The sequence below is a fragment of the Gambusia affinis genome, linkage group LG12 (assembly GCF_019740435.1).
Source record: "Gambusia affinis linkage group LG12, SWU_Gaff_1.0, whole genome shotgun sequence".
In the NCBI taxonomy this organism is placed as follows: Eukaryota; Metazoa; Chordata; class Actinopteri; order Cyprinodontiformes; family Poeciliidae; genus Gambusia; species Gambusia affinis.
Window position 1 is genome coordinate 27,506,099 of NC_057879.1, and position 26,111 is coordinate 27,532,209.

General features: G+C 40.3%; 2 protein-coding genes and 1 long non-coding RNA gene across 3 annotated transcripts; 1 reads left to right on the forward strand and 2 right to left on the reverse strand.

Annotated features, from left to right (window-relative positions):
• The first annotated feature begins 578 nt into the window (after window positions 1-578).
• Window positions 579-7,092, forward strand: LOC122841782 (immunoglobulin lambda-1 light chain-like). Its single transcript, XM_044135348.1, has 5 exons — window positions 579-747; window positions 840-1,162; window positions 3,971-4,007; window positions 5,892-6,191; window positions 6,283-7,092. Exons 1-5 carry the CDS (start codon window positions 705-707, stop codon window positions 6,447-6,449), a joined length of 870 nt encoding a protein of 289 aa, XP_043991283.1. The 5' UTR covers window positions 579-704; the 3' UTR covers window positions 6,450-7,092.
• Window positions 7,093-9,514: 2,422 nt separating this feature from the next.
• LOC122841419 lies at window positions 9,515-17,652 on the reverse strand. The gene is made up of 7 exons (XM_044134714.1): window positions 17,300-17,652; window positions 16,887-17,207; window positions 13,112-13,919; window positions 12,848-12,909; window positions 11,642-11,740; window positions 10,114-10,419; window positions 9,515-10,034 (listed from the first exon to the last, which is right to left on the reverse strand). Exons 1-7 carry the CDS (start codon window positions 17,472-17,474, stop codon window positions 9,766-9,768), a joined length of 2,040 nt encoding a protein of 679 aa, XP_043990649.1. The 5' UTR covers window positions 17,475-17,652; the 3' UTR covers window positions 9,515-9,765.
• Window positions 17,653-20,636: 2,984 nt separating this feature from the next.
• LOC122841802 lies at window positions 20,637-21,529 on the reverse strand. The gene is made up of 2 exons (XR_006372455.1): window positions 21,426-21,529; window positions 20,637-20,847 (listed from the first exon to the last, which is right to left on the reverse strand). It is a non-coding gene; the product is annotated as an uncharacterized LOC122841802 (long non-coding RNA).
• Window positions 21,530-26,111: the final 4,582 nt, after the last annotated feature.

Genomic DNA, 26,111 nt, shown 5'->3' on the forward strand with positions numbered 1-26,111 from the left:
TGAAGCTTCATGGAGCTTCAGCTCATCACTTTGCTCCAAAGTTAGTAGATATTGACTAAGAATTACTTATCCAGAAAAGGTTATTTTAAGTATTTACAGTGTATTTCTTCTGAATTCATATGCTTACAATCTAATATCTGGGGAGACGTGAGTCAACTTTTAGTTCCACCTTTAATTCTCCCTCTATTTCTGTGTTTTCTTTATTATTAATGTTTCTGCATCTGCCTGATGGTTTTAAAACTTTATTACTACAGTTAAACATTCACATTTATATTTGAAGCTAATAATAGCTTCACTGATTGTGAATCAAATGCAATACAACAGCGCCATCTTTTGGTTGAGAGGCAGATTTTTACATCAGATTCCAGTCCAGCAGCTAAAAGCAGCAGAATCGTCCTCTGATTGTCCAATCAGCAGCTTCCTCTTATTATCCAATCAGCAGCTTCCTCTTATTATCCAATCAGAATCTTCCTCTGATTGTCCAATCAGCAGCTTCCTCTGATTGTCCAATCAGCAGCTTCCTCTGATTGTCCAATCAGCAGCCTCCTCTTCTCTGTGGGCTGCAGGGGTTGATGGGAGTTTTGGTTCCTCTGCTAGAAACCAGGTGGCCCTGGTCTGATCTCACAGCTCGTCCTTGTTTGGCCTCAGCTGCATCAGAGCGCCACTTCTCCCCAGGTTCACCAGAGGAAACACCACTGCACACAATGCTTTTCCTCCCAGCTGCTGCTCTGTGCTGGCTGGGTTCAGGTGAGTGTTTCCAGCCAATCAGGAGCCAACAAAGCCCACCTGGAACAAACACTGTCACACTAACCTTCACCTGTCTGTCTGTGTCTCTACAGCGCTGGCTGCCATGGCAACACAGCTGGTTCAGGACGGTTTAAGTCTGACCAGGAGAACCGGGCAGAGCGTCTCCTTCAGCTGTGGAGGAACTGGACAGTGTGGTTATGATGTAGTCTGGTACCAGAAGAAAGAAAGAGAAACATACAGAGCTATTCTGTATATCTACATTGGTGGTATCCCCCAAAAGCATTTCAATCATCCTCAACAAGATGATTTCTCAGCTGAGAGAAATCAGAACGACTGTAAACTGACGATCAACAAAGTTAAACTGGATCATTCAGCCTCTTATTACTGCCGCTGTTGGAAGTCTGGTTCCCACAGTGAGAAATGATTCCTTCAGCCTGAACAAAAACCTCCAGATGATCAGATGTCAGTTTGTGACATAGAGAGCAGTAAACCACAGCCCAGGTTCACTGATTTCACCTCCATCTCACACAGAGAGTCTCTGAAGGTTTCTGGTTTCATTCATTATTATTTTCAGATTTTATTATGATCTCTGTGTTCTGAATAAATCATCTCCTTTAAAGAGCTGCAGGAATAAAATCCATTAGTCTTTATTTCTGTTAAGTCTTTATGAAAAGTCTTTATTAGTTCTTGCTGCTTAACTGATTTTCATCATTTAATTTCACTTTATCTCATTTTAGAAGCAAATCTGATCTCAGTTCTGCCAACACTTTGTCTTGTGAACCATTTTATTCAATATTTCCAATAATCATCCAATTTATTTTAATCTTATAATATAGAAAGCTCTCAGCAGGTTGAGATAAAAACTAGCTGTATGTGTCCATTAACTCTTAAAAGATTATTTGAGAATAGATTGTTGAATAATAGACACTGAGCAGCTCCCACATCCTGCTTCACCTTCAGCCTCAGTTCTGCTTCGGTTCTCTGACCCATCAGAACTTTAATCAGAACGACGTTGTGTTATAATAAAATCTATAGAAAATGATCAGCATGTGGACAGGGCTTCATCAAGTCAGAGGACCTGAAAGTGTTTTACATTACATCCTTTCATTTTTACACACACTGATGAAGATGAGCTACATAGTAGCCACAGCTGCTCTGAGCAGACTGACTGAAACATGGCCGACATCAGCTGCCCTGAATTCACTCAGAGTGAAACCGTCTGTCTTCAGCCTCCGTCTGATGTCCTGATCAAGTTCCTGACCGACTCTGACTGAATCTCTGCACTGGAGCTTTGATTCATGTTCCTGGGTTTAATCACAGCCTTACAGATGTTGATTCGTTCCACCTCACTGGGTTCTGCTGGACTGTTTGACCAACGACTGCGAGACAGTAGAATTATAATATAATATAATATAATATAATATAATATAAAATAATATAATATAATATAATATAATATAATATAATATAATATAATATAATATAATATAATATAATACAATACAATACAATAAAATATAATATAATATAATACAGTATAAAATAATATAATATAATATAATATAATATAATGTAATATAATATAATATAATATAATATAATATAATATAATATAATATAATATAATATAATATAATATAAAATAATATAATATAATATAATATAATATAATATAATATAATATAATATAATATAATATAATATAATATAATATAATATAATATAATATAATATAATATAATATAATATAATATAATTTTGAGAACCATGACTGAAAATTCCTGTCCTAAGAATTGTATTATGATATTAACTGGTTAACTCAGCAGTTATTGTTGTTTGTCTTTTTCTTTGTAAATTTATGAGTTTATTAGTTTCTTTTCATGTTTTCTAATTAGTTGTTTAGTTTAATATGAATCTAGTTAAACCTTGTTTACTAAAATATTTACACTGAAATTTGAAGCATTATATTGGTAGGTTTTTATATTTTGTAGAGAAGCATTTAGTATTTATTGTGTGTGTGTGTGTGTGTGTGTGTGTGTGTGTGTGTGTGTGTGTGTGTGTGTGTGTAGGAACACCTGTTTGAGGAAGTCAGTGCATAAATTAACATCTTTATTCATTGTTCTATAATAACCTGCTTCTCCAGGCAGATATTAATAGATCAATAACTGACAGAGACTGAAAAGTGTTTTGTATTAATTCCTGATATTCAGATGATCCCCAACTTGTAATTTTGATCAAACGAAGGTTATTAAGAGGAGCAGATTCTTCATCTTTGTCAGGTTGTCTTCCTGTCTCCATCCCACTTGATGTGTCAAAGGTCATGACCTCTGCCGTCTCCATCCCACCTGATGTGTCAAAGGTCATGACCTCTGCCGTCTCCATCCCACCTGATCAGTGTGAGCTTCATGACTCCATCAGCCTCCAGGAAACCACAGACCTCCATGCTGCATTCATGATCTCAGGAGATCTCAGCAGCTGCAGCTCAGACTGAACACACTGAAGACTTTCAGCAACAAACCAGCAGAGCCACTGGGAGAGATGGGAGCTTTCAGACATGATGTCTGCAGAGCTTCCTTCAGACCTACTTTGGACCTTCACAGCACATTTCTGATGGTTCTGCCAAGGATCCACTCAGAACCTCACAGCAACTTCAGCAGCCATGTTGATGTGAACGTCAGAGAAACTCATCATGGAGCTGAAATCTGATCCTGCTGCATCATCTGGACCGGTTCCCCTCGGCCGACCCGTTCAGCAGCAGACTGGGTTCTGTGGAGGATACTGGTACCGCTTTGGTTCTGGAGCCAGACTGGATGGAACCGGTAAGAACCAACACTTACTGGGTTTACTGGAGAAGTTAGAATGGATTCAGAGTCACTTTCTGCTGCTTCAGGATTTACATGTTAGATTTTATCATTAGTTGAGAATTAATTATGAAAATATAAATGATTCAAGAGAAACTTGTTCAAGGACAACTTTAAAATATAAATGTAGTATTTTAACCAATATTAGAGAATAATATCTGAAAACACTGAGTGACTCTAACTCTGTAATATCTGCTAATACTGTTAATAAAAGTCTTATTACTGTAAAATATTATTTATACATTTACTAAATGATAAAGTTCAGAGTGACATGAAGGTGAAAGAGAAAAAACTGAGATAATAAAACCATAAATCAGCCAAAAGGTTTTTGTATCAGTTTGTTTCACTGTGTGTTGTACGAATGGATCTTTGGTTCTGGAACCAAACTGTTTGTAACTGGTAAGAATCAACATTTACTGGTTTTACTGTAGAAGATAAAATGGTTTTAATGTGACTTTCTATTATTTCTGCTTTTCTAACTACTTATTATGTTATCATTTTAATAATTCCTTGTGTGCCTAAAATGCATCAGATGAAAATGTAATTTAGACAAAAAAGGATTAAAGAAATCTCTGAAGATACTCAACATAAAAATTTTAAAATGTTAGTGAATATACAGAGTTAAAACTCCTAAATATGATCTAAATGTAAATCTGTTTAAATGACTTCAAACTTCCAAAGATTCTGAGATTCGTTTAAGTTCAGAAAACAGAAACTCTTTCCTGACATGAATGAATAAATTTTAATAAATTTTTCTAAACGGTTCAGTTTGGATCAGTAGAAAATTCTCCATCTTCTCATTCTGCTGAACTCTGAGTCCGACCCGATCGCTGCAGAACCGCCGTTCCTCTGACTGGATCAGTTATCTCAAAGAAAGAAAAAAAGTTCCACAAAACTTTTAAAATTATTAATTAGATCCAACATGTTTGATTCCTTCAATATTTTACCGTAAAAAATGTAAGATTTTATTTAAATGGAGAAAAAAATTATAAATAACTTTCAGGTTTCAATATTGTCATTTTTCTATAATAATTATATAAGTCACTTTTTACCAACAAATAATTTAGGCAAAAAAAATCACTTGTCAAAAACTGACCTGGGCTGTTATTTAATGAAGGTGATAATATAATGTAATTAATGTAATTAATGTAATTAATGTAATTAATTTAAGAATTAATTTCAACAGCATAATTACATCAGAATATTACGTAAATAAATGAATGAGGTTTATATGGTTAAAGGTTTTGACAATCTTGATTAATTTGGAAAAAAGGTCCCACAGAAAGGAAATGTTTACTATCAGTATGGTTTCTTAAGGAAAATATTTAATAAAAATGAAAGATACAAAATAACAGAAAGATATTATCTGACATTTTCTGATGACTTGATGAAGATCAAAGCCAGAAAACGACTCGTGAAAAAGTGTTTGGCAAAAAACAACTCAAGTTCTCTGTAGCTGTTGGATCAGAAAATCTGATATAATTAATGAAAATTATATAAAGAGGTTATCAGTTGGTGTTTAAAAAATAATGGATGAAAATTCATCATTACAAAATAAATTCTGGAAGAAAGAAACAAACATCTCCAGATCTGATGTTTTTACAACATAAAGCTTTAAAAATAGTTAATGTACAGTAATAATTAATAAATGAGAATATTATTGAAAAGTTTATTTATTTTAATGCAAATTTAACAGAATGATGATGATGATGATGATGATGATGATGATGATGATGATGATGATGATGTAGAAGAAGTTCGACTTTCACATGAACTGTCAGCGTTTTTATTTTGGGTTCAAACCTGTTTTCTTCCATCAGTGAAATAAACAGACTCAAGTCAGATTCATTCATTCATTCATTCATTCATTCATTCATTCATTCATTCATTCATTAATAAAATGCTTTAAAAACTAAAGTCAACCAAAATGCTGTACAGCTAAATCAGAAAATACAAAGTGGCCAATAGATAACACCATAACCTTTGAAAGTATAAAATAAATAAAGATTAATCTAATGCGCTGTGGAATTACAAGCCACATTTAAAAGGAGTTTCTATGAGATTTAAATCTCTGTTTAGAGTAACTTCAAAATAAAAGCCTGCAGAGAATCTGCCTGAGTCGGTGTTAGATGTGAAGGTGAGTCCAGAGGCTGCAGGTAACTTTGTTCTGTGCTGATCAGAGTCCATGTAGTTTCCAGGATCAGACTGAATGCAGTGCAGAGCTGCAGCTGCTGCTGACTGTGGATGTTTGTCTGTCTGCTTGTTTCTGCTGCCAACCTTCAGATGATCCGGTAGTGAAGCCCAGGGTGAGCGTGTACCCAGCAGCATCCAGCGCCCAGCGGGGCCCGAGGGCCTTCCTGCTGTGTCTGGCCTCAGACATGTTTCCTCCTGAGGTCCAGATCTCCTGGAAAAGACTGGAGGACGGTACAGAGAAGGATCTGACCTCTGGAGAGCAGCTGGAGCTCAGAGAGCCGAACCGCACCGCCTCCCTCTTACTGGTGGATCGGGATCCTGTCAGCACATCTAGATACCGCTGCTCTGTGCAGCATGAGGGGGGCCCAGTGGAGGCCCCAGCAACACAAGGTGATGAAGCTGGGAGACCAGGCAGAGACTCAGGTGGAGCAGAGGACAGAGGAGGATTCACTGCAAACATTTCCCTCCTTTTCTGTTCCAGAGGTTCCTGCGTTGCTCCCAGTGTCCTTCCAGTCTCACTGCAGGGTGAAGCTGCTCTGCCTGCTCTACTCGCTGCTGATAGTGAAGAGTCTGGTGTACTGCTGTGGCCTCTCTCTGCTGATGGCCCTCAGGAACAAGGGCCCGGCCCCCAGCTGCAGGGTTTTCTGACTCCAGTGGCCTTTATTCACAGCTGTGGTAAAGTAGCAGTAAAATGTGCAGCTGGTGAATGTCGGCCTCAGTTCTCGCCGCTGCCTGTTCATCTCAGCTCCGTATCTTTCTCTCTCTCTCATAACTCACTTTCCTGTCAGATCACTGCTGATTTATTGTTTTAAAGCTTCTTTACATTTAAGTCAAACATTAAGAGAATATTTTTATTCCAGTTTTTCAGATTTACTAACAGGATTTCCATCCAGATGATGACTTGTTCCTGTCAGTCTGTGACGTTATAATTTTATACATTTATTTAGATCTTCTCTGATTATTTTCTTTCTGCTTCATATTTGATCCTTTGTTGTTAACAGTTTTGTCTTTATTTCATTGTAACTCAACTTTGTGTAAAATCCCTGATGTTTTTATTAAAGAGCTGTTTGTGACTAAATGACTTGATTCACTGTTTGTTCTTAAATTGTCCATCAAACCAGGAGTTTCTGTCCCAACATGTTTCATCTCCCTGAGGCTGATGAGCAACAAGCTGAGAACCATCAGCTGGACTTTGACTGGACCGTCGGAATCAAAGACTTTGATCAGAAACACTTTGATTCTGTTCAGTTTGAAAATTTAAACATTTACTGACAAAATAAACCAATTTGGACAGACACAGTTATAACAGGTATATTTGTTGAATGAATGAATGAATGAATGAATGAATGAATAGACTTTATTAAATTAACATTTCAGGTCCCTGGGGCCGCCCTTTAGTTGGATGGGAACATTACAGCAGGAGATGAAGTTCGTAAATATCCATCATGGACACAATGTGGGTTTGTAAAAAATCATCTGCACAGAAAAAGCAACATTTCAACAACATCAAACCCAGGAAGTGATTCTGGACCCAGAACAGGCCGACATGCAGCTCCTGGATCATCACAGCTGTTGCTGCACCAGGAATGAGGAAAATCCTGAAACCTTTATAAAATCTTCTCCTGATACCTGCCTGGTTTCTCCTGCTCTGCTCCACTTCCTGAAGATAAAACAGTGAAAACATGGTGGCAGGTCCAGAAGGACGGGTTCAGAGTTCTGACATGTAATGCAGAGAGAAAAACCATGCAGGAGTTCAACGTGATCAACAGAACCTTAATGAAGCTGTGCAAAGAGATGGTTCTGATGAGACCCAGAAAGAGTCACCAGTGGAGGTTGCCATGGTAACAGGACTCCACTATAAAGCCGCCAGCAGTTTGGTTGATCAGTCTGATGGAAACCAGTACAGAGCTGGTCCTCAGAGACCAAACCAGTTAGAAGGTCAGCAGTGATGGAGACGTCCAGACTCCTCTGATCGACGGGACCGGATCAGAACCAACATGGCCGCCTGGTGACAGGAACAGAACCAGATGAATGTTTGTCTCAGTGGTTGGAGTTTCTGTCTCGGTGGTTTTGTTGCTGCTTTGTTTGTTCCTGTGAGCTGAAATCTTCCTGCTGCAGCAACAGAAACAGAAAAACTGATCCGAGTTCAGATTCAGCTGTTGGTGTTTCAGTCTTTGGTTCTAATTATTCTGCAGGATTTGAGCCGTCGAGCAGACTGATGTGATTTCACTGTGATCAGAGCGGATTGCTGAGCTGTGAGTTCAGCTCTGAGCTGTTTGTCTCTCAGATGAAGAACACAGCTGCTTCCTGAACGATTGTTTCAGTCGATGCTGGTAACTGTCGTTGTGTTATTAAGGTGAGAAGCCACAGCTAACGGTGTGGAGGCTGCAGAGCACAAACCCACACAGCTGCAGCAACGACGTCTGATTGGCTGCCAGCAGTTTGGTCTAATAACCACTGAGAACAGATTCATATCTGCTGCTCTATAAACTCATCATCTGCTGCATCTCTGTGGTTTGGTTCTGCTTCCTGGAAACATTTTCATTGTTTTTATTTAAATCAACAGCAGAGCTGATAGATTATAATGTTAACTGGGTCAGGAGACCAGTTACACCATCATCATTAATTCTGTCTCCTGTTGAATCACTGATCTCAGGTCAGTTCAGCTTATTTATATTGCACCAATTCACAACAAACACCTTTACACACAAATGTTTTTAATTCAAACAAATTCCAATTATTCCTAATTATTAAATAATGTCTCATTCAGTCCCAGACGAGCAGAAAGAGAAGCAGAAATCAGTCGTGTTGTTGACTTTACAGCAATCCTTCATACAGAGTGAGATTCATCTTTCACATCAACAAACTGACAAAGTCTTAATGGAGTAACGGATGAGTCAAAGTACAGAGAGGTCCTGAACTTTGACTCTGGTTCCCCGAACCGTCAGGTTTTGGATTATATCCATGCCGTCTTTCAGGTTTTTTCCAAAATGTTTGCCAGTTATCAGTGTTTCCTGTTTTGAGGACGTCACGTCAACAAGCAGCGGCTGAATGACGGCAAACTGTTAAACATGTCGTCACATCAGAGAAAACTACAGTCAGACATTGTTTTGTTTTCACACTGAAGCAAAGCCAACTTTAGTGACACTGATCGCTGTAATTATGTGTCAAGTTTCTTGTATCTGAACTTTCCCAGCCAGCAGTTTGTTGCTCATTCTGGTTCTGGAAAACATTTGATCAAAGTCGTGTTTCTCATTCCAGGTTTCTGACTGCAGACCTGCTGATTCCCAACATGTGTGTCAGTGAATCTTTTATAACTGGAGACGTTGGTGGAGTCCAGTGGGCTGGTTTTCAGGATTAAAGCAAGAAAAAACCTAAAAACATTTTCAGTAATGGAGGCAGCTGAACATCTGACAGAGAACCAGAGAGAGAACGTTGCTCCTTCTGAACTAACTAAACTGTGTGAAACTGAAAGGTTCCTAAAAAGTGAAGAAAACACAGAAAATGTGTTTTAGCATGTTTATGTTAGAATAACTCATAAACAACATGAGTTGTTAGTTTTTGTTTGTTCATGAGTGGAAACGACGACGTCATCGGCGTAGAGTTTGATGTTCTCACTGATTCAGAGTAAAACTGAAGAATCAGACGACAAACGGATTAAATTTACTGATACTCAGAATTCATATCAATAACTGGCATGTTGATGGTGGGAAAATGGTTTTATTGCTGTTTTAATTTCATTACATTCAGGTCAGTTAAAAGTTATAAAACATGACAAAGAAATGTTTGAGTTTATTGAAATACAGAATGAATAAATGTGTAGAATCTACAACACTGTAAAAAGTGAAAAGCAAAGAGAATAAAATTATGATAAAATGCAGCAAAATGAAATCAAAAGTACATTCCACAGTTTGTCCTGAACAATGTTTCTTAAAGCTGATGAATGTGATAAACTGCAGAGGGCTCAGCTGGGGGCCGGGCCCTTGTTCCTGAGGGCCATCAGCAGAGAGAGGCCACTGCAGTAAACCAGACTCTTCACTATCAGCACCGAGTAGAGCAGGCAGAGCAGCTTCACCCGGCAGCGAGACTGGAAGGACACTGGGAGCCTCACTGGGAGCCTGACTGGGAGCTGAGGACGGACAGACGCTGCTGGCGGCGGCGCAGGAGCCGCTGGTCCGTCTGTTGCTGCTCCAGACTTTGTTGGAGCTGGAGGTTCTGGAGGTTCTGGAAGTTCTGGAACAAAAAGAAGTCCAACATTCCAGTCACACTGTGAATCTGAAGCTGAACTGAACTTCTCTTCTGCTTTTCGTACCTTGGAACCGTGTCTGGTTGCTCACGCTGCCGCCCTCATGCTGAACTTCACAGATGTATTCATAATCGTAGAGCGTCTCGTTTTTAACCAGCCTGATGACGGCAGAACTTTTTAACCCGCTGATCTCCTGCTGTTTCTCCTCAGCGGGGGCCGGCTCCTCCTGGCTGCCCTTCTGTCTTTTCCAGGAGATCCGGACCGGGTCGGGATACATCCCCGAGGCCAGACACATCAGAGCCGTGTCTCCCTCCACACGGCCTTCTGTTCTCACCGGACACACCGTCACCTGGGGTTTCTTCACTGTTCTACCTGAAAACAGCACAAACAAAGAACAGAGAAATAATTCAGCACGTTTCAATGTCAGGAAACGATAAACTGACAAAATAAAAGATGCAAATTTAAACTACTTTCATTTATTAACTGATTATTATTTTAATTAAACACCCGACTCATCCTGGAAAAATCCAGAACATCTAAACCTTTCCAGACCTCGGTTGAGGTCAGAGGTCATGATTCCAGGATCTGCTGTAAAACTGACAGCAGGTCAGAACCAGAACATCACAGCACAGTCAAACACGGTGGTGGCAGAGGGATGCTCTGGGACTGACAGCAAGTTCAGCTCTGATGGCTCATGAAGTGAAATAAAAGTGTCGGTACGGCCTAGTCAAAGCCTGGACTCTACCACGACCTTCATCTGTTCAAACCTGTTTAAATTAACGGCTTTTCTTCTGAATAAATAATAATTCATCATTTAAAACTGTTTCTGTATTTTTGTCTCAATAAATTCATCTGATGATCAAAATTAATTCAAAACAGAAAAATGATTTTTTAATGATTTTTTTCTGTAATTTTTCTTAACTCAGATTTTATTTTATTTTTTACTAATCTACTCGTTAGTCCAGAACAAAGTTCGCTACAGAACCTGGACTCGGCTCCACAGAACATTTTAACTGGTTTCATCCATCGTTACAGCTGGAGCCGATATAAATGAATATCATCAATATCTGATCAATATCTGATCAATATCTGATCAATATCTGATCAATATATGGATATAGAAATTACTTTTTTCTTAAATAAAAAATTTACACATTTCTTCTTTATTTTGACATTATTTTTCCATACATTTAAAATTTTATTTACTTTTAAATTAAATGTAAATGTAAATGTTTTTATTTTTGCTGGTCATAATTTTTTATTATTACATTTTATTCTGAAAAACAGATCGGATCAGTTTTTAAAATTAAATTATATTTTTTGTGACATTCAGGAGCTGAAAAACTGAATTTGTTTTCACAGAAAGATTTTACATTAACTTAATTAAAACTGGTGTAAATTCTGAACATATCAGAGTTTATTGATATTATCCTCCAAAACTTCTACAAGTAAATATTTTATCAAGTTGTTCAAAGAAATCTGAGAATGTTTTCAAAAATTATTTTACTGATAAAAAAGTTTCCATTTAAACTCAGAAAGTGACTTTGAACAGATTTTAACTTCTACAATAAAACAATGAAATATTTTTCCTTACCTGAGTTTGGATCCAGAAACACCGACACAGAACCTGAAGCTGATTTCTGCTCTCGTTCTATTTTCAGTTTTATGTTTCTCTGGGTTTCAGCAGCCAGTAAATGTATAAAATATTAAACGTTAATCAGTTTTTCCAGCAGCTGCATGAACAGAAAACATGCAGCAGCTGCTCTGATCTTCTCTGAACTGTTTGCAGCTGCGACGGTAAAATCAGTTTATTGATGTCAGGAAAATGTTTCTGCAGCTCAACGATGAACTTAAAACTAAAAGTTTAATCATCTGACAGATTCACGTCTCTGCTGATTTTATCAATAAACTTTCTAACTTTTGAAACATTTGATCAGTTCTGAAATGTTTTATATATTTTCTATCTGCATTCTACTTTTCATTTGATGCATTTTCAACAGATTAAGTGATTGATCAATGGCTAAAACAATAAACATCTTTAAAACTAAAACAGCTGAAAGTGAATTTTAAACCCATTTTGACATTTTGACAGTGAAATGAATAAATGTTGGTTCTTACTTGTTACAAACAGTTTGGTTCCAGAACCAAAGAGATATTCATACCACAGTGAAACAGACTGATACAAAAACCCATCAGCTGATTTCTGTTGCTACTACAGTTTAATGTAACTCAGAGTTCCAGCAGTTATTAAATGTATGGAGAATATTTTACAGAAATTAGTCTTTTCTCAGTGATATTATCAGATGCTGCAGGGTTAGAGTTACTGAGAGTTTCTAGACTTTATCATAAACAAAACTGCACAGTAAATTTTTCATTTATTATTGATATGGCCATGATGAAATCCTTACCAACGATAGAAACTAACATGTAAATCCTGAATCAGCAGAAAGTGACTTTAGACACATTTTAACTTCCACAGTAAAACCAGTAAATGTTGGTTCTTACCAGTTACAAACAGTTTGGTTCCAGAACCAAAGATCCATTCATCCCACAGTGAGAAACACTGAAACAAAAACCTGTCGGCTGATTTCTGGTTTCATTATCTCAGTTTTTCTGTTTGCTTTCTGTAACTCTGAGTTTTAGTCGTTGGTAAAAATATAAAGTTTATTTTCTGGTTATTAGATTCATAAAAGTTGCAGAAATGAAAACAAGTTTTAGCTTGTTGGCCTCTCCTCCTAAATCATTGACATTTTCACAACAACACCTGTACTAATGGAAACCAGTAAGTTTTGGTTCTTACCTGTAACATCCAGTTTGGTTCCAGAACCAAAGCGGTACCAGTATCCTCCACACAGAGACACACTGGAATATTTGGACTCGATGTGAAGAGAGTTCAGATTCTAACCTAACATGAACTTTTCTCTGAGAGACGTTTCGTTTTTCTCCTTCCTCCCCATCTGACCTGCTTCTGATCTTCTGCTTTCCTGTCTTTTTGCAGCTTCTCTTTGCTTATCAGTCAGCTGGTCTCTCGATGCAACTGAAGAAGAACCGGCTGGAGCAGAACCCTCTGGCCCTGATGGGGCCCACGCAGCTGGAAACATGATGGGTCCCTGGGGGACCAACTATATCCCTGTCCATGTAGTTGGTCCAGGATGTTGATGATGTGAACAAGATTGGATTTTTGATGACATAATTTCTGCCGCCACCGACCCGTTCCCCACCGACCCGTTCTCTGTTCCCCACCGACCCGTTCCCCACCGACCCGTTCCCCACCGACCCGTTCCCCACCGACCCGTTCTCTGTTCCCCACCGACCCGTTCTCTGTTCCCCACTGACCCGTTCTCTGTTCCCCACCGACCCGTTCCCCACCGACCCGTTCTCTGTTCCCCACCGACCCGTTCTCTGTTCCCCACCGACCCGTTCTCTGTTCCCCACCGACCCGTTCTCTGTTCCCCACCGACCCGTTCCTCCCCCACCGACCCGTTCTCTGTTCCCCACCGACCCGTTCTCTGTTCCCCACCGACCCGTTCCTCCCCCACCGACCCGTTCTCTGTTCCCCACCGACCCGTTCCCCACCGACCCGTTCTCTGTTCCCCACCGACCCGTTCTCTGTTCCCCACCGACTTCTCTGTTCCCACCGACCCGTTCTCTGTTCCCCACCGACCCGTTCCTCCCCACCGACCCGTTCTCTGTTCCCCACCGACCCGTTCCTCCCCCACCGACCCGTTCTCTGTTCCCCACCGACCCGTTCCCCACCGACCCGTTCTCTGTTCCCCACAGACCCGTTCTCTGTTCCCCACCGACCCGTTCTCTGTTCCCCACCGACCCGTTCTCTGTTCCCCACCGACCCGTTCCCCCCACCGACCCGTTCTCTGTTCCCCACCGACCCGGTCTCTGTTCCCCACCGACCCGTTCTCTGTTCCCCACCGACCCGTTCCTCCCCCACCGACCCGTTCTCTGTTCCCCACCGACCCGTTCCCCCCCCACCGACCCGTTCTCTGTTCCCCACCGACCCGTTCCCCCCCCACCGACCCGTTCTCTGTTCCCCACCGACCCGTTCTCTGTTCCCCACCGACCCGTTCTCTGTTCCCCACCGACCCGTTCCCCCCACCCACCCGGTCTCTGTTCCCCACTGACCCGTTCTCCCCACCGACCCGTTCTCTGTTCCCCACCGACCCGTTCCCCCACCGACCCGTTCTATGTTCCCCACCGACCCGTTCCTCCCCCACCGACCCGTTCTCTGTTCCCCACCGACCCGTTCTCCCCCCACCGACCCGTTCTCTGTTCCCCACCGACCCGTTCCCCACCGACCCGTTCTCTGTTCCCCACAGACCCGTTCCCCACCGACCCGTTCTCTGTTCCCCACCGACCCGTTCTCCCCCCACCGACCCGTTCTCTGTTCCCCACCGACCCGTTCCCCACCGACCCGTTCTCTGTTCCCCACTGACCCGTTCCCCACCGACCCGTTCTCTGTTCCCCACCGACCCGTTCTCTGTTCCCCACCGACCCGTTCCTCCCCCACCGACCCGTTCTCTGTTCCCCACCGACCCGTTCCCCACCGACCCGTTCTCTGTTCCCCACCGACCCGTTCTCCCCCCACCGACCCGTTCCCCACCGACCCGTTCTCTGTTCCCCACAGACCCTAACCCCCCACCGACCCATTTCCCACAGACTCCTCTCATCACATTTCTGGATCTTGTTTATGAATTTTCGTACTAAGGTCAGTCGGGTCAAAGTGCAGAATGTGGAACCACAAAACGAGTCAGATCTGTGATTTGACTGTTTGAAATGAATAAATATTGATTTGATTTCATGACTGTTTCAACACTGAGACTAGGTCTGTCACAATAATAAATTTAGCTGAGTGATGTATTGATTTATCGTCTATCGTGACAGACCAGCTGAGACTCAACATCCAGGCTGAAAACCTCCAACAGATGAAGAGACATTCAGAACTTTGGTTTTTCTCTGCTTCTTTACTAACAACACAAAACCCGGGTCTCTGAACCTGGTCATCATTAAGGCTGTAAATATTTCCAAGGTTTTTGTAACTGCTGTGACCCAATCTGACCTTTTTCCTGTTTAGTCTGAAAGCATCATTTCTGCTGACTCAGACTGTGGTGCTGAAACTTTTACTCAGGTTTAGGTTTCAGTCCACTTCTTATCCTCTAACTAAAGTCCATGAGTTGGTTGATAACTTCCATCCTAAACTTTCAGACATTGTTGCTCCTGATAAAGTGGAGATCAAATGAGGAGTGAAGGAAGTCAGTGGATCATAAATTATGTAAAACTGAACTCCATCTATTTTATAAAAGCTGCAAAGAAAGACAGTAAATGATTAAACACTAAACTGAACAAAGGGAAACTCTCTTTCTGGAAATCATGAACGGTTCATAGCAGGTTGTTCATAACTTTTCAAATCATCTCCAGCAGCTTCAGCGTCCAGATCAGACGACACTCTGATGGAAAATGTATCCAATATTGATCTGATATTGACTGATTTAGTAGCTGCCATGTTTTCTGTGAGTAAAGTTGGAACCGTTTGCACCAAGTGGTCAGTTTGTGTAATCGCACTGGACACTAAAGATCCATTACAGAAAGAAATGCAACTTTTGTTTTCAGATTTTCTCTTCTATATTTGATTGAAGACCCAAACAAGGTGGAGATTTGTGTGAATTTACTGAACACTGCAGCTGTTAGACTAATGATCAATACCAACAACAATCCCACCTGGTTTGATTTAGTTCAGTTTTATTAACCTGCTTGTGATCAAAACATCTAAACTACAACTTATTTATGGGGAAATGTTTTAAAATCTGCACATTAATGTAGAACCAAAGCCAAACATAAAAACATTTTGAGTCATAAGTCAGTTTGTTAACCTTGATATTCAGCTCCAGTTTATAATTATTCATTTCTATCTATTTAATCATCCAGTTAGCACAGATTATGACGGGTTGCTAGAGAAATTCAATAATGTTATCAAACATTTGCTTCTTTTGTTCATGCATCTTGAATGTTGAATTGCTTTAACAAAGTTTGAGTACGTTGAAGGATGCAGAAACCGGCGCCATCTTGTTCTGACCAGACGGCTGCTCAGCAGACGGACGTTCTGTTCTACATGTTTACAATAAGATAGTTTATAGAGTAATGGTGCTGATGAGCCTTATTCACTTATGAAACGGTGAATCATGTTGCAGCTGAATATGTTTTGATAGAGCTGAACCGTGAATCATCACTAGGAATGATTGAAATAAAAAGAGAGGATGCAGCAAGACGTATTTTCAGAGCAGCTAGAGATTGTAACTGAAGGACGTTTCTGTCCGTTCTGCTCGTCAGTAAAAACAATCAAACTCTCTCTTGTCTTTCCTTGTGTCTGAATTTGATGTTCCAGGTGCTCAAGCCTGACAGAGCAGTTACCATAACGACACAGATGATACACAGCTCTGCATTATGATGTCACCGTGATTAATCTGTGAAGTTACTCTTACCATCATTAAAGAACATTAAACTGGAGAAAGGCCGTTTCCAATGGCTTCCTGTTTCTAACAGGTCCAGCATACATGATGACCATCGACTGCATGCATATGATATTATTTAATATGAATTATTTAGGATTCAGGAGGAATAATAAAGTTGTCTAATTATAAAATGACAGAAACCATAAATTTATTACGTCTGAAAATAATAATGAATGAAACCAGAAACCTTCAGAGAGTCTCTGTGTGAGATGGAGGTGAAATCAGTGAACCTGGGCTGTGGTTTACTGCTCTCTATGTCACAAACTGACATCTGATCATCTGGAGGTTTTTGTTCAGGCTGAAGGAATCATTTCTCACTGTGGGAACCAGAATAACAGCCGCAGTAATAGGAGGCTGAATGATCCAGTTTAACTTTGTTGATCTGCAGTTTACAGCTGTTCTCATTTCTCTCAGCTGAGAAATCATCTTGTTGAGGATGATTGAAATGTTTTGATGGGCTACCACCACTGGTGATATAGAGAATAGGTTTGTATGTTTCTGATTTTTTCTTCTGGTACCAGACTACAACATTTCCACCACACTGATCCGTTCCTCCACAGCTGAAGGAGACGCTCTGCCCGGTTCTGCTGGTCAGACTTAAACCGTCCTGAACCAGCTGTGTTGCCATGGCAGCCAGCGCTGTAGAGACACAGACAGACAGGTGAAGGTTAGTGTGACAGTGTTTGTTCCAGGTGGGCTTTGTTGGCTCCTGATTGGCTGGAAACACTCACCTGAACCCAGCCAGCACAGAGCAGCAGCTGGGAGGAAAAGCATTGTGTGCAGTGGTGTTTCCTCTGGTGAACCTGGGGAGAAGTGGCGCTCTGATGCAGCTGAGGCCAAACAAGGACGAGCTGTGAGATCAGACCAGGGCCACCTGGTTTCTAGCAGAGGAACCAAAACTCCCATCAGCCCCTGCAGCCCACAGAGAAGAGGAGGCTGCTGATTGGACAATCAGAGGAAGCTGCTGATTGGATAATCAGAGGAAGCTGCTGATTGGACAATCAGAGGAAGATTCTGCTGTTTTCAAAGTCTTAAATAAGCAAAGCAGGTTAAGTTGGAGGTGAATTTATGAACACTGATCCTCTGATGGAAACAACAACCTTAATCAAAAATTTATAAATTATGTATCCTGATTCTGGTCCATCTGGTGACATTATGGGTTATTGGACCAGTATTACTGATCAGAACGTTTCCAATATGTAATCAATGACTAACATCAGTCGGCTCTCTGTCTGTAAAAAACTCAGTAATGAAAAGCAAGTTAAACCAACTAGTTTTCTGTCTCTGGTTACAGTTTCATGTTCACAATGGAAAGGAAGTCAAATATGGACTTTTCAAAGTAAAACATTAAACTTCCTGTTATAATGGGGCAGGTTTGATGATGTCAGCATTTGACCATTTTGTCTTGTTAGAGATCAACAGGTTTCATCCCTCTCACTATCTCTGTAGGAATTATAACAACTTTTATTTTTTGGTAGTCAAAGTCTGACACCAGGCCACGTTTCTTCAATCGGCACAAAAAATGTCAGGATTTTGATAACTTTTGATCCTCCATGTCTTAGGAGAAAATTCACAAATTTTCAAGCCAATCGATCAAAACTTCAAGAACAAACTGACAAAATTGGGTTAATATCACTAATACAATCCAAGATGGCCGACTTCCTGTTTGTCGTTGAGCATGGTGGAAGAAACTTTCTGTAGTTTTTGGGAAGTTCTACAAGTTTTCCAGACTTCATGTCTGTATGATAAAATGAGCTGGTGAGTCACAGGTTTTAGACGTCTCCAGGGGGCGCTGTTGGTTATTTCAGTTGCAACTTTTCTGAAACCACTAAAACACTCAAATTTCATGGAAACCTGGTGAGGTTTTTGTGCAAAGGCAAAATTGTATTAGTTTTTGTCAATAATTACGCCTCAAATGACTCAATTCTTTTGCAAGAAGCAAATAAACACTAAAGACACCAGAAACCTTCACAGTGGATTCTAACAAAATGATGAAACATTAAAAACTAAAACTCAGAGAGTCTCTGTGTGAGATGGAGGTGAAATCAGTGAACCTGGGCTGTGGTTTACTGCTCTCTATGTCACAAACTGACATCTGATCATCTGGAGGTTTTTGTTCAGGCTGAAGGAATCATTTCTCACTGTGGGAACCAGACTTCCAACAGCTGCAGTAATAGGAGGCTGAATGAATAGGTTGAACATTTTCAATCTTCAATGAACAGCCGTTCTGAATTTTCTCAGAGGAGAAATCATCATTTTGAGGATGATTATACTTTTCTATAATTTTACAGCTACTCTTGTAGTAACGGAAAATAATCTTAAATGTTTCATTTTCTCTCTTCTGGTACCAGTATGTCTCATCATCATATCTACACTGATCCGTTCCTCCACAGCTGAAGGAGACGCTCTGCCCGGTTCTCCTGGTCAGACTTAAACCGTCCTGAACCAGCTGTGTTGCCATGGCAGCCAGCGCTGTAGAGACACAGACAGACAGGTGAAGGTTAGTGTGACAGTGTTTGTTCCAGGTGGGCTTTGTTGGCTCCTGATTGGCTGGAAACACTCACCTGAACCCAGCCAGCACAGAGCAGCAGCTGGGAGGAAAAGCATTGTGTGCAGTGGTGTTTCCTCTGGTGAACCTGGGGAGAAGTGGCGCTCTGATGCAGCTGAGGCCAAACAAGGACGAGCTGTGAGATCAGACCAGGGCCACCTGGTTTCTAGCAGAGGAACCAAAACTCCCATCAGCCCCTGCAGCCCACAGAGAAGAGGAGGCTGCTGATTGGACAATCAGAGGAAGCTGCTGATTGGATCATCAGAGGAAGATTCTGCTGTTTTCAACAGTTTAACAGTGAAACCAATCAGCAGGTTGTTCTGGGTTCTTTAACTGCTCACTAAGTGTTTTCTGCTTTATATCCTCATTCACAGTTTATCAGTTTAACTGTTTCCCTCCCAGATGAAGCCACTAATGGAGCCGTGGTTTTTAATCCAAACAGTTTAGGCCCCAATAGGAGAACACAGTGAAATCTCGTTGCTAATTGTCAACAGAATAAGTTGGTAGTGACAACAAAGATGCTACCCGACACTGAGGCATGCTAACATTTTATCTTTATAATAATTAAAAATAGAATATTTTTCATTTATCTGGTATGCAGTGGTATTATAAGAGATTATAATTACAGATGTTTAATAATGATAGGTCATTATCTAAAGTGGGCCGATCTGAGGCAGGAAGTCCGACTCGTCTCCGGGTCAGAACCATCCAACTCTAATCAGAAGCTCAGAACAAGTCAGTGCTTGGAGATGCTACAACTTTCTCCATTTGAATAGAAATAAAAGTGAAGTTATCATTTCTGGACCTACAGAGATATGATCAAGTGTTAGCACACAGTTTGAGTTGTTATAGGTAGAAAGTAGAAACCGCAGTGTGACTGCTGTAAACTGGATGCTTTGGGTGAAAACTGGAAACTTGCACAAATGTAAGAAAAAGTAGAAGCAGCAGAAAAAGTCAAAAGTATGAAAAACGCGTACAGAAAAATGTTGAAGAGAAGTGAAAGCTTTGAGTCAGTCCTAAGATCCCACTGAGTGAGAATTAGAAACTGATTACAAAGCTAAACTATGAGTCACATCAACAAACGAGCCAAACCGCTAACGCTAGCTAAAATACTAATGGCAGCATCTAAGCTAGCACAATAGCATGTTGATCTGCATTAACATAGTATGACTTTTAGCTAAATTTAGCTAAAATCTAAAGCTAGCACTAGCATGTTGACCTACTGTAACATTCTCCATGCATTGTGAAAAACAGCATGTAAAACAGCAGACAAAGCTTTTAAAAACTTAACATAAAAAGGCCAAAAATGAAATAACCTGACCTAAAATGTGTGGTGATTCCGCCACCAGAGGGAGCTGTTCGCAGCGCTGTTGAAGCTGCTCTGTTTAATCACTGAACATTGACCAACTTTACACTGAAGCATTAAAATCTCCAACTCACGATGTGTTGTAATTCTCAATTCTGTCACAAGAGGGCGCTAACACAAGAAATGGGAGGGCCCTACATTAACTCACTTTTATATGTTTTATTTATGACACAGTGACACAGAACCTCACTGACAAATGGGCAACAATAAGCAAGAAACACGTGAAACAGGAGAGCTGCTATGTGGTCATTCTGTTTTCCACCACCAGAGGGAGCTCTGCTGGGAGCTGCTCTGATCAATCAGTGACCAGCTGCTGGACACGATCTGCTCCAGAACCCAGAACCTCCATGATGGGAAACGCAGCTCTGGAACGACAGCGAACATCTCAGGAACCGTAAAGGCTTCGGACGTTATTCACACGTTTTCATCAGAACGAATACAGGAACGCTTCTGTCCTACTCACTTTTCACAAAATATAATATTAAATGCAAAACATTTTGTCAAAATTCATGTTTTGACAACAAAAGAAAAGTGAATTCCATGTTTAGTTGGTTCCCAACTGTTTCCTATGTGTCAGGAAATATAAAATGTATTGATTGATTCCTGCAACATAGACATCAGGAAGGATCAGGAACAATCCTGCCTCGTTTCCTTTTTCTGTCTTTGACCTGTGATGATGTAAAAATATGCCTGATTTGCAACTCTGAGACAAGATTTATGACAAAACTGTACAAGGTCTGAAAGTAAAGAGTAAAATGTGAGCATCAGGAAATTCTGAACTGAAATCATGTCAAAGTTTGTGTCTCTACGTCGCATCGTTTAGGAGATACGACGTTATGAAAAGCTGCTTTTGGTGGTTTTCCTTCTATTCCTATAACCAGTTCTGTGACGATTCGATGCTTTGAGGTGAATTCACAGAAAGTCCCACATCAGTGAGCGTTACCCCTGGAAGTGTCTTAATGTTGAAAGGTGCTGCATCAATAACGTTGCTTTGAGTTGACTTGTCATAATCTCTGTTAGACATCTGATCATCTGGAGGTTTTTGTTCAGGCTGAAGGAATCATTTCTCACTGTGGGAACCAGAATAACAGCCGCAGTAATAGGTGGCTGAATGAGTGAGTTTCACTGTTTTTATCTTCAACAAACAGCCATTCTTAATATTTTCAGCTGAGAAATCATCTTGCTGAGAATGACTGAAAGGCTTTTCTGTTCTCCCACCACTGGTGATGTACAGAATAGCTCTGAATGTTTCTCTATCTCTCTTCTGGTACCAGAATACAGGATAACCACCATTACACTGTCCAGTCTGACAGCTGAAGGAAACGCTATGATCAACTCTTCCAGTTCGACTTAAACCGTCCTGAACCAGCTGTGTTGCCATGGCAGCCAGCGCTGTAGAGACACAGACAGACAGGTGAAGGTTAGTGTGACAGTGTTTGTTCCAGGTGGGCTTTGTTGGCTCCTGATTGGCTGGAAACACTCACCTGAACCCAGCCAGCACAGAGCAGCAGCTGGGAGGAAAAGCATTGTGTGCAGTGGTGTTTCCTCTGGTGAACCTGGGGAGAAGTGGCGCTCTGATGCAGCTGAGGCCAAACAAGGACGAGCTGTGAGATCAGACCAGGGCCACCTGGTTTCTAGCAGAGGAACCAAAACTCCCATCAGCCCCTGCAGCCCACAGAGAAGAGGAGGCTGCTGATTGGACAATCAGAGGAAGCTGCTGATTGGACAATCAGAGGAAGCTGCTGATTGGATCATCAGAGGAAGATTCTGATTGGACAATCAGAGGAAGATTCTGCTGTTTTCAAAGTCTTAAATAAGCAAAGCAGGTTAAGTTGGAGGTGAATTTATGAACACTGAGCCTCTGATGGAAACAACAACCTTAATCAAAAATTTATAAATGATGTATCCTGATTCCTGCAACAGACTGGCGACCTGTCCAGAGTGACCCCGTGACCCCGCCTCTCACCCCGAATGTAGCTGGAGAGGAACCAGCAACCCTCCTGACTCCACTAGGGACAAAGGGTGAACAGAAAATGGATGGATGGGTGTCCTGATTCTGGTCCATCTGGTGACATTATGGGTTATTGGACCAGTATTACTGATCAAAACGTTTCCAATATGTAATCAATGACTAACATCAGTCGGCTCAGACTCTCTGTCTGTAGAAAACTCAGTAATGAAAAGCAAGTTAAACCAACTAGTTTTCTGTCTCTGGTTACAGTTTCATGTTCACAATGGACAGGAAGTCAAATATGGACTTTTCAAAGTAAAACATTAAACTTCTGAAGTATTTTTACTTATTTGAGTAAAACTTCTGGATTTTCCACCCACTGAATGAAAAATTCTCCAGACACAGAAACTCACCTGCAGTTTTGTTGAAGTTTCATAAGTTTTATTTTATTGAAACAAACTGATATGAAGATTTTGTCTTTTGCTTGATTTTGCTTCTTAGATGAAATTATTTTAACTTTGTTTCTGAAAATATAAAATTTCCATTTAACTTTACATTTTGGTCCGTCTGATGTATTTTTTAAATATTAAATGATTGATGATTTTATCAGTTACTCAGTATTTGACTAAACTTTTTACTGAGTACTTTTCTACTCTTGAGTATTTTATTTACTACAACTTGAAGTACTTCCACTCTTACTCGAGTATAATTTACTCGATCCGCCTGTTCTTGACGTTTTTACTGTTTCTGCTCTTAAACCATCTCTGACCGCAGGATTTATCCACAGATTCTGTTTTTAACGCACAAATAAAGATCCCCACTTACGCTTCGTTGCCATGGTGATGATGGTCTCAGTGCTCCTCGTCCTCCTCCGGTCCAGCAGCTGCGTCAGAGGCGGCGCCTCGGGGATGAGCCGGCGGATCATGACCCGGCTGATGTTGGGCGCTGCTGATCCAAACTCTCCGCCAGCAGCTCTGAGGTCCGGTTCCTCTCCACGGCGCGGCCCGCAGACAGGAAGGAGAGAGTGACTCTGGACTGTGGCTGGACTCACGACTTTATGATTGGCTGCCAACGGACTTCTCGCCCCTTTTTCTTTCCCCTCTTTTGTGGAGGTGATTTTTAAAATATTCAGTGATGGGATTTTAAAATATAGATTAGATTCATTTGCAGAAGTGGAAACGTTTTCCACCTGGCAGCAGGGAAACTCTGGATGTTTCTCCAAAGATGTCTGAAAACTTCAGTTCTCCTCTTAAAAGTTACATTTCCTGATTGAAGGATTTTAGAAGTACAGCATCGTAAAAATACTCCTGAAAAAGTTTTTTTCCCAAAACAATTTACTCACAGAACTACTTTACTACAATACAAATGATCTTAATAATTACTGGAAACACAGCAAGCATCTAGAACATAAAAGTTTTCTAAAAAAAATAAAGAAAATTGACATTTTTCTTTTATGCATAAATTTATTTAACATTTGACACCCTGAACTAAAGTCTGACTACATTTATAAATTAAATCATAAACATAAACGGAGCAGCTAAACCCACTTACATTTTTATGTCAATCCAAAAAGTGAACCAAGATATTAAATATTGATTTTATCTCATTTTATGTAGTTTCAAACAATCTGCCAGCATTTAATTGTCTTAAGTTCAAACTTCTTCATTCATTTTTAGTGGAACGTTTTGCTTTGTGAATGTGGGTTTTTGAAGAATAAAAACTATTTCATATCAGATTCTGCCCAGATGATCAGTCTACTGGTGAGGCAGGATATAAAAGTAATATTTCATCATTGTAGTGGCGATTGTTTGTCAAACCAAACATCCAATAAAAAGTTCCTTCAAACCACTTCAAGGCACTGGGGTCCAGTTTCTTAACGCAGGCAAAAGAAGTTTAATGTCCAAACTTGTTGATTATTCAGGATGATTTATTTTTCTTTTCAGCAACAATTACAAACGTCAAACTTTCCTTTGTTCTCATGCTGCCTCTCTTGCTCTGGTAAAAACCATAAAGCCCCCAAACCCAAATGCCTGCTGGTCCTTTCCCAGGCCCCTGTACTTATAGAAAGTGGACTGACCCACATGACGTCCTGTCTGACTCAAAGAATAAATAAGAAAAATAAGAAAACAAAAGTTAAATAGAATCAACAATTATTAACCTGCAAATAAATGCTGTAAATAATACAAAAAATATATGTTTAAGAATTAACTAACAAAATTCAAATGAATAAAGAAATAAAGAATAAATAGCTCCAACAATCAATAAATACTTTAATTTATTAGAATAAATCAGCAGCAAAAATTTTTCAGTCACATTTCAGAGATTTCAGCTCTCTGGTGCCACCTGCTGGTTCAACCAGACACTGCAGCTTAACTCAAACAGCTCAGCAGGACTCCCTTTATACATCTTTTATTTCTATTTAATTGTCTTAAACTTTCAAAATGTCTTCTTTGTTTTGAAAGGTTGGTATCTTGAGTCTATTTTTGTGATCTACTCAGAGGAACTACCCATTGCATCCTGGGAAGTGTAGTAGAAATGCATAAATCAGAGTCGATAAAAACATCAAAACAGTTGAGTAAAATATATCTGGCACACAGAAATCTGTCCTGATAATTATATATCTATGTTTACACTATATCTGCACAGTGAGAACATCAACAAAATATTAAATCTATTCTGGCTACAAACATTTTTCTCAGAGATTCATTCAAACATGACAGGAGGTTCAGTAATCGAAAACGTTTCTTTTTTCTCTGAAGAGTTTTTGCGGCACAAGAGGCTCTTATTTTTATGACAGAAGGCAGACAGGAAGGAGGAGAGGGGAAGACATAAAAAGGTCGTCGGGACCGGGAGTCGAACCAGCAACGTCCACGTCGAGGACTGAGGCCTCCAAACATGGAGGATGCAAAACAAGACCAGACAAAAACCAAGACCAGACAAAAATAAAACCAGACGCAAAAACCAAGACAACATACAAGACTGGCAGCAAAAGAAGAGCAGAGATAAGACAAAACCAGAGCAGAAGCAAAACAAAATTTACAAAAATATGATCAAGACTTGAAGAAAAACAGGAACTGGACCAGGCTGGAAGGAAAACCAGACAAAACTGTAAACAAGATCAAACCTCCTCCTTCATGTAGCCTACAGCGTTTTTCAAGCATGGAATAAATCCAAGATCTTGTTGCTGTGAAAAAACATCAGGCCACCAATCTTTATGTGGTCAACTGTGTTTTTCAAAACTGCCTCATATTGAGGATTCTGGTGACAGTGAACATGAGAACTTCCTTATATATATGTATATTTGATCATATTAATGTTAGGGATTACTGACAATAGTCATCAGTAATAATTTATCATGGCAGATATGGTTCATTACTATCATGTGATCAGAAGTTCTTAGTTCAGAGTTGTGAGTTTGATTCCCTGTTGGAGATTTTCTGTCTGATTCTAAATTGTCCAAAGTGACTGAGAGTCTGTATTGTTGCAGCTGCAGCTGAACATCTGGAGGCCCTGAGAGATTTTCCTTTAAATACAAACAGAAAAGTTATTATTTTATTATCCAACCCTCTTTACTATTAACTAAACTGTGGAGAGAAGAGAAAGTTATTTTGTGCCAAAACATTTTGTATGTAGCACATCAGTGTGAGTCTGTGGGGGTCAAAGGTCAGCCAGAGCCTG